Here is a 14,034-nt window from a genome sequence, read left to right as displayed (position 1 = left end):
CGTGTGCTAAATTTTGCTCAAATCGGTTCAGTAGTTTAAGAGTTCATCGCGGATAAACAACGTGACACGTAATTTTATATATTCAGATTTTGTCTATAAAGAATATCTAGAGGTGTCCAGAAGAGACAAACTCATTTCAATATGATCTTGGTTGTTAACTTTTTTTTGTGCGGAAACATTTATTGCCTATAACTAAAAAAATACAAAATTGGAAATGATGTTAACGTTTTAACCACATAATTCTCCTGCATCCCCTCTTCCTAGCTGCCGTTACTACATATTGTATATTAAGGCATTAAATTTCAGAAGTAAGTTCTAAAATGGAATTTCTTCGTCAAAATTAAAAATTACTGAACTCTATGTAATATAAAGCTAAGCAATCGTGTAAAGGTTTATGTATACAACAACGCCACGTAAGATCCAAAAAATTAACTAATTTTCCTAACACCGTGAATAGGTACATGGATTAATTTGATCATTTTATAGAATTTTTGAAAATTGTTTGTGTTTTCTTATGTAGACACGGTCTGTTGACACATATTCAATTATACATATATACTAGTATACATATAGTATATATACAAGGGATTTGAAGGTAGGTTGAAAAAACATTTTTACATGGTTATGCAACATATACAGTTACATATGTATATATATTTGAACTACAAATCTCAAAACTTCTTCTTCAGTTTTTGTTTTGATAAAATTATGTAAATTTAATCCAAGAAACGGTTTTCAGCAGATATAATATACATATGTACATATAATATTTTATGCTTGGCATAGAGCTTTAATATTATTTTATGCATTTGCAATTTATATTGCGACCAGTAACCTATATTAAGTCCCATGCCGACTTACTGGCATGTTAGAATTCAACTTTATTGCAAAAGTAAACATTCATTAGCGTAGTAGTATATAGTATTAAATTGACTCAACAATTTCGTTATCATCTTATTAACTATTGTGTGAGTATAATTAGTAAGCCATCACAAACTACTGTGTAATTTTTTATATTATTATTGTTTGCTTTCAACTATTGCAAATTATGTTAAAAATTTTATTAGATCGAAAGAACTTATAAATGTTTTTTTTTCATTAAATTACGTTACTTACATATGTATTTAAGTTAACAAATTTAATATATATCGCTTTCTATTCACATATAAAATAGGTATGTATACACATGTATAGTATGTAGCACATATGTAAACATAAAAATAAAAATAGGCATACTCTACACATGCATAAGTTATTGTTACAAGAAGGTATGTTCACATGTATGTGCGTTTATGTGCATAGGTATATAAAAAAATGTAATCAGATGTAGTTTCAATTTGACCTCTGCTAACTTACGATTCTCCCTCCGACATTAAAATAAATGCCCCTATGCGAAGACTGTCACTCGATGTTAGAAAATTGGAATAAATCGACTTGAAATGGCGCATTAAAGAGTAGCTCAGTCAGTATAAAATGCGCGCGCGACAAATACAGCCATTCGAACGGTGAAAACAAGTGTGTTAGCAGAAAATAGTAGCTTTTAAGTACCATCCTCCGTATTTCTTTATGCAGTAGTGGATGGAATTGAGTTTACTGAACCGATTTAATATCTACATTTTTATGCAGATTTGAGTACAGAATGTCCCCGTATACATGTATATATGTACATAATTTTTTACTTTACCAATGCATTTAATGGTCGAATATAAATTGTGAATATATATCTATATATTAAAATATATGCATGGTGAGGTATACCGCTTACCAATTAAAGTATTAATTACATCGAACTGTCGTTTACAAACTTGATAAACAGTTGGGAATGGGTGAAAATGCATACTTGGACTTGTCAAAAGTCCCATTTTCTAAATCATATCCGTTGCCTCGAGTACACAGCTCTAACCAACAGCAGCACAATCTATGTCGCATTCGCAAACGTAATATGCGTCTAGGCATCAATGCACGAACTGGTCGACTGCAATGGTGTCCTGGTGTGACATGTAATAAAATTTTGATTATATTTCCAGTGGTATTGCTACCAATAACAATCGCGCTTATTCTGCTTATGCGGATTGACAATATATTAACAGCGTTTCGAACGCAGCAGGAACAACGTCAGCCGCAGCAATATTCTTTTATCGATGATTTCACAAATAATTTGCTTCCTAATAAAAGGGATGTAATAGAAGATATCATCAGTGAAGAGTTCATTCTACCAGTGGATATGGAAAAGAAAGAACTAATCGAACATGAACGTATTAAACGATGTATATCATTTAAATTTGGCCTTAGTGAAACTATAGAAATGGAAGATAGAGATATCATGAAAGATGCGCGAACCTCTTTCCTTCCACGAGATACTACGGCAATACCAAGGGAATGTTTGGATAGATTAAGTTCAGTCAAAGCTGATTCTAGTTTAATAAACGAAATGCTTGAGCAACTACTGCGACGTCGTTCGCGGCGAACCTCTGTTGATAAAATGAGTTACGACAAATCCAAAACTATTTTTGATGACGCCGTTTCCCAAAGTGGCAAGATAAATTTGAATAATTTTGACACAGTCAAAGAACATAATCCCCTTAGCGAAGAAGATGCACAACTTTTTGGATCCACTTCGGCGTTGCAAACATTCTGGAACGAAGAGGGCACGAAGGAGACAATACGAATAGCACAGGCTAAGACAATGAAAAAATATATGGACCATCATATTGATCCTTGTACTGATTTTTATAAATATGCCTGCGGAAATTGGGAGCGTTTGCATCCTATACCTAAGGATAAAGCTGGCTTTGACACATTTGAAATGTTGCGTGAAAATTTAGATGTGGTGTTGAGGGAACTTTTAGAATCGAAAGAAATCACAGAAGTGGTGACAGCTCAAAGCAAAATTGTAAATATGCCTCATAATAATTACGAACATGATATCGAAACACATGCAGATATTATAAAATCTGGTCCATCAGCACCTGCCGCTATAAGTGCAGTGAAAAAAGAATTAGATGCATCGAAACCCTTTGATCAACTCGAGAAACAACTGAAGGAGAAATCTGCACGCATCCGACGACACATCATAGAGCACAGAGATGCCTTAAGCTTAGTGCTTCGTCGTTATAAACGTCAACAAGCCACGATAAATAAGCGAAATCGTTTGATTACACTTTTCAGTCTCAGTAATCTTTCATCTGAAGAGAGCAGCTTCACAGAGTATGTAGACTCAAATGATGCACAGCTAAAAGCAAAATATTTATATCAATCCTGCATAAACACCAATCTTCTTCAAAAACGTGGCATTAAACCACTCTTGAATTTGATCGATAGCTTGGGTGGATGGCCTGTACTAAATCCGAACTGGAATTCGCAAACTTTCGATTGGTTAAATTTGACCGCGCAACTACGGCGCTATAATAATGACATTCTAATCGTTGAATGGGTAGGTCCAGATATTAAAAACTCTGACGAAAATGTCATTCAGTTTGATCAGACAAGCCTTGGATTACCTACGCGCGAATATTACTTACAAGACATGAATTCACGTTATTTGAGAGCATATCAATTGTTTATGTCTGAGATAATGCAAAAGTTGGGTGCTTCCCGAGATCGTGCAATCAAAACAGCAGCAGATGTTGTGGTGTTCGAAACACAACTCGCAGCCATAACAGCTCCCGCTGAGCAACGCCTGAATGTAACTAAGCTTTACAACCGTATGACCCTTAAGCATTTGCATGAAGCAGTTCCAGAGGTTAATTGGCTCCGCTACCTTAGCATCTTGCAAAATCGCAATGTTCGCGACACTGAGCAGGTGGTGATTTATGCTTTAGATTATATGAATGATCTTGTTCGCCTCATACGTACAACTGAACCCACCACAGTATCTAATTATTTGCTTTGGCGATTTGTACGTCATCGCATTAACAACGTTGATGATCGTTTCGAAGACACTAAACAAAAATTTTATCATTCCTTATTTGGCCGAGAAGAGAGCCCCCAACGGTGGAAGGTTTGCATAGCGCAAGTAAACACTAACATGGGCATGGCTCTCGGTTCAATGTTTGTACGCAGATATTTCGATGAAAATAGTAAACGTGATACACTCAAAATGACACACGAACTACAACAAGCTTTTCGTGAAATATTAAAAAACACGGACTGGTTGGACTCTAATACCAAGCATTTGGCCGAACTAAAAGTCAATGCAATGTCCTTGAAAATTGGTTATCCTGACTTTATACTAAACCCTGCTGAGCTTAACGAAAAGTATACAGGTATACGAATACATCCTGATAAATATTTTGAAAACACTTTGCATGTACTTTTGCACACGGCCAAAACAGAACAAAACAAGATTCAGGAGTCGGTGAATAAAACAGCTTGGCAGACAGCACCAGCTATTGTGAATGCATACTATAGCCGAAACAAGAACCAAATTATGTTTCCAGCCGGGATACTTCAACCCCCATTCTATCATCGTCATTTTCCGAGATCATTAAATTTTGGTGGAATAGGTGTAGTGATTGGTCATGAGCTGACCCATGGCTTTGATGATAAAGGCCGGCTATTTGATCGAAACGGCAGCATACACAAATGGTGGACAGATGCGGCAATAAAAGGATTTGATGAACGAGCACGTTGTATAATTTCGCAGTACAGTAACTATACCGTCGGGGAAGTGGGCATATCTCTAAACGGCGAAAGCACGCAAGGTAAGTTACCAATACATCATTTCCAATATTTCATTAACAGTAACAAAAATCTTTTTTTTTCTTAATTATTTATTGCCTTAATACATATGTATGAATATTAATATGTATTCAATATAACTTAAACAAATAAGAAGGGTGTAACCGAACATTTCATAGTTTTGCAACTTGCAAGGATCAAAGACGGGGAAATACCTTCAGCTGTTAGTAAATCTTTATATTAAAGAAGTAAGCATGAGCTAAGTTCGGGTGAATCATTTTATACTCTTGCAACTTGCAGGAATCAAAGCCAGGGAAATACCTTAAAGTGTAAAATGCCAACTAGAGATCGAAATCCACGCAATTCTATATATACATATACTGTATAATATACAGTATACAAGTTATATTATAACTCATACATTGACCGACATATGCGGCATAAGTTAAGCTAGTTAGACAGGAAAAATTATATGTAGTATGTGGAAGTTGGGGTAGTATCGACCCGACTTTATCTATTAACTATTAAAAATATTCCCTGGCTTTTATTAAGGTACCTTACATACAATTCGAAAATCCTGATATTCGTTATATGGGGGTAGATCAAGTTTTCGCCCTATTTTTCATTGAGATCACTGGGATATTGCAGCATAAAGCCGCCCGGAAGTTTGAAAATCTTTTAAAATTTAGGTATATGGGATACAGGTGTAGTATTGAATTTCTTAAGGAACCTCACATACCATACCATCACCAAGAGTATAAAAAATAAATTCAACCAGATGTGTGAAAATCATGTTATTAGTAATATGGGAAAAGCAAGTTTTCACCCAATTTTATCTATTATGGATACAGGGATGCACAGTTAGGAGAAAAATACCCTCACTCAATTTAATTAAGATAATTCATACATTGGCCGATATATGGGGTACAAGGTCAGTCGATAGTTCGAAAATCGTTCAATGAGGTGTACGGGATCTTAGGAATTTAATTCGATTCGACTCATTTTGAAGATACAAACATACTATTATCAGAATTAAAAAAAACATTTAGCACATTTTCCGGTATATAAATTCAAGGTATTTGTATTTAAGGTTTAATTTCGAATTTTTTATTTGGCATTTTACTCGAAATTACTTTTATAATAATTATTTTTTTTTTTTTTGTTGTTGATTAAAATCAGTTCAGTAGCTAGGAGTTCACCCCAGACATAATTTATAAATTTACGTACTTATATACTGCAGAAGTATTGAATTCATTGAATATGAATAAATAAATGAAGAACTTTCCAGTGAAATTTTTAATAAAATCTTTTTTATTTATTTCTTATATGATTTTTGTTTTATATTTACGTAGGTGAAAATATCGCTGACAATGGGGGTCTACGCCAAGCTTTCCATGCATACAAAAACTGGTTGAGAAATAATCCTCAAGCTGCTGCTGATGAGAGACTTCCCGGTATCGATATGACTGGCGAACAGCTATTTTTTCTCAATTTTGGCCAAGTATGGTGTGGGGCCATGCGACCAGAAGCTGTTCGCAATAAACTAAACACCGCAATACATAGCCCTGGCCGATTTCGCGTCATTGGGACACTTTCGAATTCCAAAGATTTTGCTAGGGAATTTAAATGCCCAGAAGGCACCCCTATGAACCCAATCCACAAATGCAGCGTCTGGTAATAATAGAGTTCAATCGGTATATAGTAAGAAGAAACTTTAAAATATTTAGTTTCTATGAAACATCACAAAATACATTATATAGGAAGGTAATTAAACATACTTTATTTCAGTTAAAAATTAATATTAATGTCTGCAATATTCATTTCTCTTACCAAATTATAAATGTCATTTATTTTGTAGTAAAAAGTATTGAACGATACTCAAAGTATCATCAATAATGTTCGCATATACATATCCGCATATACATATGTTTCACTATTTATGTATGTGCATACGAGTATATGCCGTTGTATTTGTACATATACCTACATAAACGAATATGTATGTATGCGTATATACTTAACAAAAAATTGTATTACTACTACTTTATTTTGATAAAAATACCACCACATAATACATATAATATACTATATTGTGATAATCGAAGAGTAAAATGTGCACATTATTATAATTTTGAGAAATAAAATACATATATGCAACTAGGTCGACTATCCAACTTTGCTTTGTATTTATTAATTTATAGTAATAAGCTATGTCAAGCATAATTGCCTAATTTAATAAAAATGTCACGCATATTGTTCGAGTTTCACATGAGGTTTACTTACCATATGTCTTTTTATTAATATATAATCCGTGTATTTACATTTCAATGACAGTTTCCAAAATGACTTTGGATATGTCTCCACAATGTTGTAAAAGTTTTCATGTTCTTCCTTTTGTGTATGGTTTTTCATTAAATAGGAAATAATACATTATGAAAAAAGTTGACTTGACCGATCTCTAACAATCTAAAGTACACATCTCCTAAACCACTTAAGCTACATCAACCAAATTTTTTGAGCACACATCTTATAAGAACTTCTGCCGGCAGTGTGAAATTGAATGAAATCGGTGGATAACCCCGCTCACTCCCCATATAACGATGCTGTTAAAAACTACTAAAAGCGCGATAAATCAATAACTTAATGGGAGTCAGTGTGAAAATTGTACGATGGGCGTGGCACCGCCCAATTTTTGGTGAAAACCCATATCTCAGGACTCGACTAACCGATTTCGATAAAATTTTGTGGGTGGCATTCTCCTTACATTCAAATATCACAGTGAAAATAGGTGAAAGCGGACTACAACCACGCCTATTTCCCACATAGCACAATTTTGAATTCCACTTGATTAGTTAAGATTCCGGTACACAAATCAAGAAGGAATTGATATAATATAACTGGATAAAACTTTGCACGACTAATGTCTTTAGCGTGTGCCACCTTATGACCAACAAGTAAGGAAGGGCTAAGTTCGGGTGTCACCGAACATTTTATACTCTCGCATGGTAAAGTGATAATCGAGATTTCATTATCCGTCATTTACATATTTTTCAAATACCGTATTTGTGTAAAGTTTTATTCCGCTATCATCATTGCTTCCTAATGTATATATTATACAGAGAAGGCATCAGATGGAATTCAAAATAGCGTTATATTGGAAGAAGGCGTGGTTGTGAACCGATTTCACCCATATTTCGTACATGTCATCAGGGTGTTAAGAAAATCTTATATACCGAATTTCATTGAAATCGGTCCAGTAGTTCCTGAGATATGGTTTTTGGTCCATAAGTGGGCGGCGCCACGCCCATTTTCAATTTTTAAAAAAAGCCTGGGTGCAGCTTCCTTCTGCCACTTCTTCCGTAAAATTTAGTGTTTCTGACGTTTTTTTTTAGTCGGTTAACGCACTTTTAGTGATTTTCAACATAACCTTTGTATGGGAAGTGGGCGTGGTTATTATCCGATTTCTTCCATTTTTGAACTGTATATGGAAATACCTGAAGAAAACGGCTCTGTGGAGTTTGGTTCACATAGCTATAGTAGTTTCCGAGATATGTACAAAAAACTTAGTAGGGGGCGGGGCCACGCCCACTTTTCCAAAACAATTGCGTCCAAATATGCCCCTCCCTAATGCGATCCTTTGTGCCAAATTTCACTTTAATATCTTTATTTATGGCTTAGTTATGACACTTTATAGGTTTTCGGTTTCCGCCATTTTGTGGGCGTGGCAGTGGGCCGATTTTGCCCATCTTCGAACTTAACCTTCTTATGGAGCCAAGGAATACGTGTACCAAGTTTCATCATGATATCTCAATTTTTACTCAAGTTACAGCTTGCACGGACGGACGGACAGACGGACGGACGGACAGACAGACATCCGGATTTCGACTCTACTCGTCGCCCTGATCACTTTGGTATATATAACCCTATATCTGACTCTTTTAGTTTTAGGACTTACAAACAACCGTTATGTGAACAAAACTATAATACTCTCGTTAGCAACATTGTTGCGAGAGTATAAAAATTGTTGGAATGTAATAAAACCTGTTCAAGCCCCTAGGTACAGAATATTTAGGCCTCGGTACCTATTCTCCTTTTCACTTTTAATGAGTTCTGAAGCTCAAAAATCTAACATAGACTGTTCTGCGCTTCGGCAGCCTCCCTGCACATTACTCTCATTTTTTATACTCTTGTATATATGTATGTATGTACATTAGAGTAATTCAAAAAAACAAAAAAATTTTTTTCGTTTGGTACTCGGAAAAATAGGTTCCTAGACACCTCTAAGAAAGCCTCTCCAAATATGAGTTTTTAATTGTAACGGGAAGGTCCTCCTACATACAGTTTTCTATTTTTTCTTATTATCATATATCTTGTTCCTTAGATTTTGTAGGAAATTGAATGCTCTACAAAAAAGGTCTCACATGATTTTTTCGTAAACCCAAACGTTTAAAAGATATTAACAGTTAAAGTTTGATTATTTTTGGGAAAATTTTTTATTTCTTATGAATTTTATAACTCAATGAAAAAAAAATATTATGAATGATGAAACTCACAGTTTTGTAGGAAATTTACTGCTCTATAAAAATGGTCTTATATGGTTTTCGATTAAGTTAAGCGTTTACGAGATATTCATCGTCAAACATCAATGCATATTAGGGTGGATCAAAAAAAAAATTATTTTTTTTTCGTTTGGTACTCTGAAAAATAGGTTCCTAGACAACTCTAAGAAATACTCTCCAAAAATCTTTTCATAATAATTTTTTTTCATTGAGTTATACAAAAAAATTTTCCCAAAAATAATCAAACTTTAACTGTTAATATCTTTTAAACGTTTGGGTTTACGAAAAAATCTTAGACCTTTTTTGTAGAGCATTCAATTTCCTGCAAAATCTTAGGAACAAGATATTTTTTCAAGTAATTGGAAGCGAGATATAAACTTTTCTATCTGATAATAAGAAAACATAAAAAACAGTATGTAGGAGGACCTTCCCGTTACAATTAAAAACTCATATTTGGAGAGGCTTTCTTAGAGGTGTCTAGGAACCTATTTTTCCGAGTACCAAACGAAAAAAAAAAAATTTTTTTTTTGAATCACTCTAATGTACATGTTGTTATTTAGTAAATACCATACATTCTTTTGTTATATACACCCAGTGAAACTAAAAAAGCCGCAGCGAGTGTGTTTTTACAAATTCATTGTGAATGGTATTGGGTATTGCCCTAATTCCCTTATAGCGGGCATATGGCTTGCAAGGAAAGCATTCGCTTGTGTGGTTAGCTCTTGTAATTTCTGTTTTCTTTTAAATAAAACGAAATCGTGCCTATGTAAGTGCATCTTTCTTGGTCACAAAAAGCTTTTATTATTTCGTTGTCATTTTAACGAAAGCTCAGTACGGCGTTTTTATACTCTCGCAACAAAGTTGCTAAGGAGAGTATTATAGTTTTGTTCACATAACGGTTGTTTGTAAGTCCTAAAACTAAAAGAGTCAGTCTAGGGTTATATAAACCAAAGTGATCAGGGTGACGAGTAGAGTTGAAATCCGGATGTCTGTCTGTCCGTCCGTCTGTCCGTCCGTCCGTGCAAGCTGTAACTTGAGTAAAAATTGAGATATCATGATGAAACTTGGTACACGTATTTCTTGGCTTCATAATAAAGTTAAGTTCGAAGATGGGTAAAATCAGCCCACTGCCACGCCCACAAAATGGCGAGAACCGAAAACCTATAAAGTGTCATAACTAAGCCATAAATAGAGGTATTAAAGGGAAATTTAGCACAATGGCAGAAGGAAGCTGCACCCAGGCTTTTTTAAAAAATTGAAATTGGGCATGGCGTCGCCCACTTATGGACCAAAAACCATATCTCAGGAGCTACTAGACCGATTTCAATGAAATTCAGTATATAATATTTTCTTAACACCCTGATGATATGTACGAAATATGGGTGAAATCGGTTCACAACCACGCCTTCTTCCAATATAACGCTATTTTGAATTCCATCTGATGCCTTCTCTGTATAATATATACATTAGGAAGCAATGATGATAGCGGAATAAAACTTTACACAAATACGGTATTTGAAAAGTATTTAAAGGACGGATAATGAAATCTCGATTATCACTTTATCATGCGAGAGTATAAAATTTTCGGTGACACCCGAACTTAGCCCTTCCTTACTTGTTTATTTCTTAGTTTAAATATAAAAAAATAACTTAAAGTTTGTTTAAAAATACGAAATGATTTTTTCGACTACCCAAAACAACAAGTAAGAAAGGACTAAGTTCAAGTGTAACCGAACACTTTATACTCTTGCAAAAGAATTAATAGTGTCCCACCGTTGCCCTCGTTAAAAATTAGACTTTTGGTCAAAAATTTCGTAATAAACTGGCTTCAAAGTTTTGAATGAATCGAAGATTCTCTATGTGCATCTATGCAAAATCCTATCTTAAAGATAATTTCAAATATTTATTGGCGTTGACACCGCTTACGCGGTTATAGCCAAGTTTACAACAGCGCTCCAGTCGTTCTTCCTTTTTGCAGTTTGGTGCCAACTGGAGATTCCAAGTGTAGTCAGGTCCTTCTCCACCTGGTCTTCCCAACGGAGTGGAAATCTCCCTCTTCCTCTGCTTCCCCCGGTGGGTACTGCGTTGAATACTTTCAAAACTGGAGTGTCCATTCGGATGAATGTTGTCGTATATCTCGTACAGCTCATCGTTCCATCGACTGCGATATTGACCGTTGCCAATGCGCAAAGGACCATAAATCTTCCACAAAACCTTTCTCTTGAAAACTCATAACGCCGACTCATCAGATGTTGCAATCGTCCGTGCCTCTTTACGATATAGCAGGTCGAGGATGATGGGGGACTTCTAGAGTTTGGTCTTTGTTCGTCGAGAGAGGACTTTACTTCTCAATTTCCTACTCAGTCGGAAATAGCACCTGTTGACAAGAGTTATTCTGCGTTAGATTTCGAGGGTGATGTTGTTGTTGGTATTAATGCTGGTTCCAAGATAGACAAAATTATCTACGACTTCAAAGTTATGACTATCAACAGTGACGTGGCAGCCAAATCGCGAATGTGACAACTGTTGTTGACAAGTATACATATATCGTCTTGCCCTCGTTTACTACCACGCATTTGTTTCGCTTTCTTGTCCGACCTGGAGAAAGCAGAGCTAATGGCGTGGTTGTTATGGCCAATGATATTACGAATATAAAATCGCAAAAGCGCACGAAAATGCAAACAGAGATAACGCTTAAGTTGTGTCCGGTAATGTGGTGCATATTTATACTTTTGTTTCTTTATTTATTGCAAAGTTTTTCTCTGTAGAGTTCTTGCTTTTCGATTTAACATAGCCTTGTATGCGTCATTCTTTTTCAAACTGACCGTTTTGCACTCGTCATCGAACCATATTTTTTGTTTCTTTATCTGCATTTTGCCTAGTACCTCAAGAGATATATTCTGAATGATCTTCATCTGTTTAGATTTCCGCACAGTTGTATCTTGAATTGCATTTGAAAAGCTTTTCGAAGTTTAGTTACTTTGGCTTATCAATATTTATGCTATCCCTCACTGTGTTTTTATTCTTCCTTGAAAGGGAAACCCGTGCACCGTGCCCACGACAAAGTGGTCAGAGTCAATATTAGCTCCGTAAAAAATTTATAAGTGACGATTTATGCCGTCGATCGCTTGGCAAATGGTCTATTTTATTTTGTGTATATTTTTTCAATTAGACATTGTGCTCCTTATTATAAGATCGAGGCAGCAAAGTTGTTCAACTTCTCAGCATTGTCATTGGAAATCTCGTGTAGACAAAATTTCCCTGCCAATATGTGCATTCAATTTCCAAAAATAATTCACTTTTATCAAAAACGCAAGCGCGGTCGTTGAAGACATGGTGCTGGAAAATCGTCAGGCAAGTGTTAGAGAGGTGACAGGAGAGCTTGACATCTCTCGCGAGTCCGTTCGAATGGTTTTGGGTATGAAACGCATTCTCGCTCGACTTGCCCCGATAAAGCTAAATTTTTTTCAAAAAAAATACGATTGTGACCGAATTTAAAACCAGAAACGCAATTAATACCACCGATCAACCACCGTATATTCACCACATTTATCTCCAAGTGAGTTATTAGATGACAGCAATGAAACTATTAGACTCAAACATACTTATGTATGTATTCTAAAAACATATGTCCGTCTGCATATATGCGAACTAGTCCCTCATTTTTTAGATAACCGGTCTGAAATTTTACATACGTCTTTTATTCCCAAGAAGCTGCTCATTTGTCGGAATGGCGTATATCGGACTACTATAGCATACAGCTTCATTTGATGAAATATTTTCAAGAAATTTGGCACCAATTATTGCATGAGCCAAAGGTGCAATCTCCGAAAAAATTGTTTAGATGCGATTGCTAAAGCATATATGTACTTACATAGCTGCCGTACACACTGAACGGTAGGACTCAAGTGCTTATATGGAAAGCTTTTTCATTCGACGAGATATCTTAATCAAATTTGGCATGGGTTATTGTCCAAGACAACAGTTTCTTCGAAGATTAAATTGTTAAGATCAAGTCACTACAGCATAAAGCTGCCACACAAACTGATAGATTTGGTGCAACCGAAGTTAACGTTGCTTCTTTTTGTTTTAGCTCTGTTTTTTAAAGTACTATATGGAAATAGTATGATAATACTGTTATCAGAAAAATATAGCATTGCTGATAAAAAAGCACCCGGAAATTGTAATTAAATTTCTCGGGTAAAAGGTATTGCAAAAAAAACGAATTTTTCTAAGATGGTAAGACTGTCCTTAATTACTATGCGCGATCTATCAAACAGTTTCTTTACAGCAACTGCTTATATCGATAAACCTCAGTAGTGCGTTGCGATTTTTACAATGGATAAAAATATCGAAAAAAGAATTGGTCTCAAATTTTGTATTTCTGTGTGCGAATCGTTGCAAATGTTGGAAAAAGCTTACGGTGATTCATTTTTATCAAAAACACACGCCTACGAGTGGTGCAAAGATAGACGGACGGATAGACGGTGAACCTCATAAACTGATGAAAATAATAATAGAGATGGCAAGAGAGCTTCACATCTCTCCCGAGTCCGTTCGAATGATTTTGTCGAAAAGTGTTTCGAGAACTGGAAAAATCGTTTGCATAACCTTATTATATCTGGTGGGGTACTTTTTTGTCGCAATGTATATCACATATATCTTATTTGAGTTAATTAGCTTCATTTCTATTTAAATATTTCACACAAGCAAAATGTAGTGTTGAAACAATTTTGACTTGATTCGGTTCTTTCGAATATACGGGTACGGGTTTCGAAAAATGGATTTTTTTTAT

General features: G+C 35.2%; 2 protein-coding genes across 2 annotated transcripts in view; one reads left to right on the top strand and one right to left on the bottom strand.

Annotated features, from left to right (window-relative positions):
- Nucleotides 1-14,034, bottom strand: part of LOC120782307 (pupal cuticle protein) — a 43,730-nt gene that overhangs the window by 21,461 nt on the left and 8,235 nt on the right. The gene's annotated exons all lie outside the window — the stretch shown is intronic.
- Nucleotides 1,427-6,671, top strand: LOC120782305 (neprilysin-4). The gene is made up of 2 exons (XM_040114515.1): nt 1,427-4,703; nt 6,033-6,671. Exons 1-2 carry the CDS (start codon nt 1,823-1,825, stop codon nt 6,356-6,358), a joined length of 3,207 nt encoding a protein of 1,068 aa, XP_039970449.1. The 5' UTR covers nt 1,427-1,822; the 3' UTR covers nt 6,359-6,671.

The sequence above is a fragment of the Bactrocera tryoni genome, chromosome 1, assembly GCF_016617805.1.
Source record: "Bactrocera tryoni isolate S06 chromosome 1, CSIRO_BtryS06_freeze2, whole genome shotgun sequence".
In the NCBI taxonomy this organism is placed as follows: Eukaryota; Metazoa; Arthropoda; class Insecta; order Diptera; family Tephritidae; genus Bactrocera; species Bactrocera tryoni.
The sequence above is the reverse complement of the archived record's forward strand: the minus strand, read 5'-3'. Positions and strand labels throughout refer to the sequence as shown.

What these genes read in the sequence shown, in the direction of transcription:
- LOC120782305 (XM_040114515.1), top strand. Translation starts at nt 1,823, where the DNA reads ATGGGTGAAAATGCATACTTGGACTTGTCAAAAGTCCCATTTTCTAAA. An exon ending in AAACGGCGAAAGCACGCAAG is followed by an intron (nt 4,704 to 6,032) that starts GTAAGTTACCAA and finishes ATATTTACGTAG; the next exon opens with GTGAAAATATCGCTGACAAT.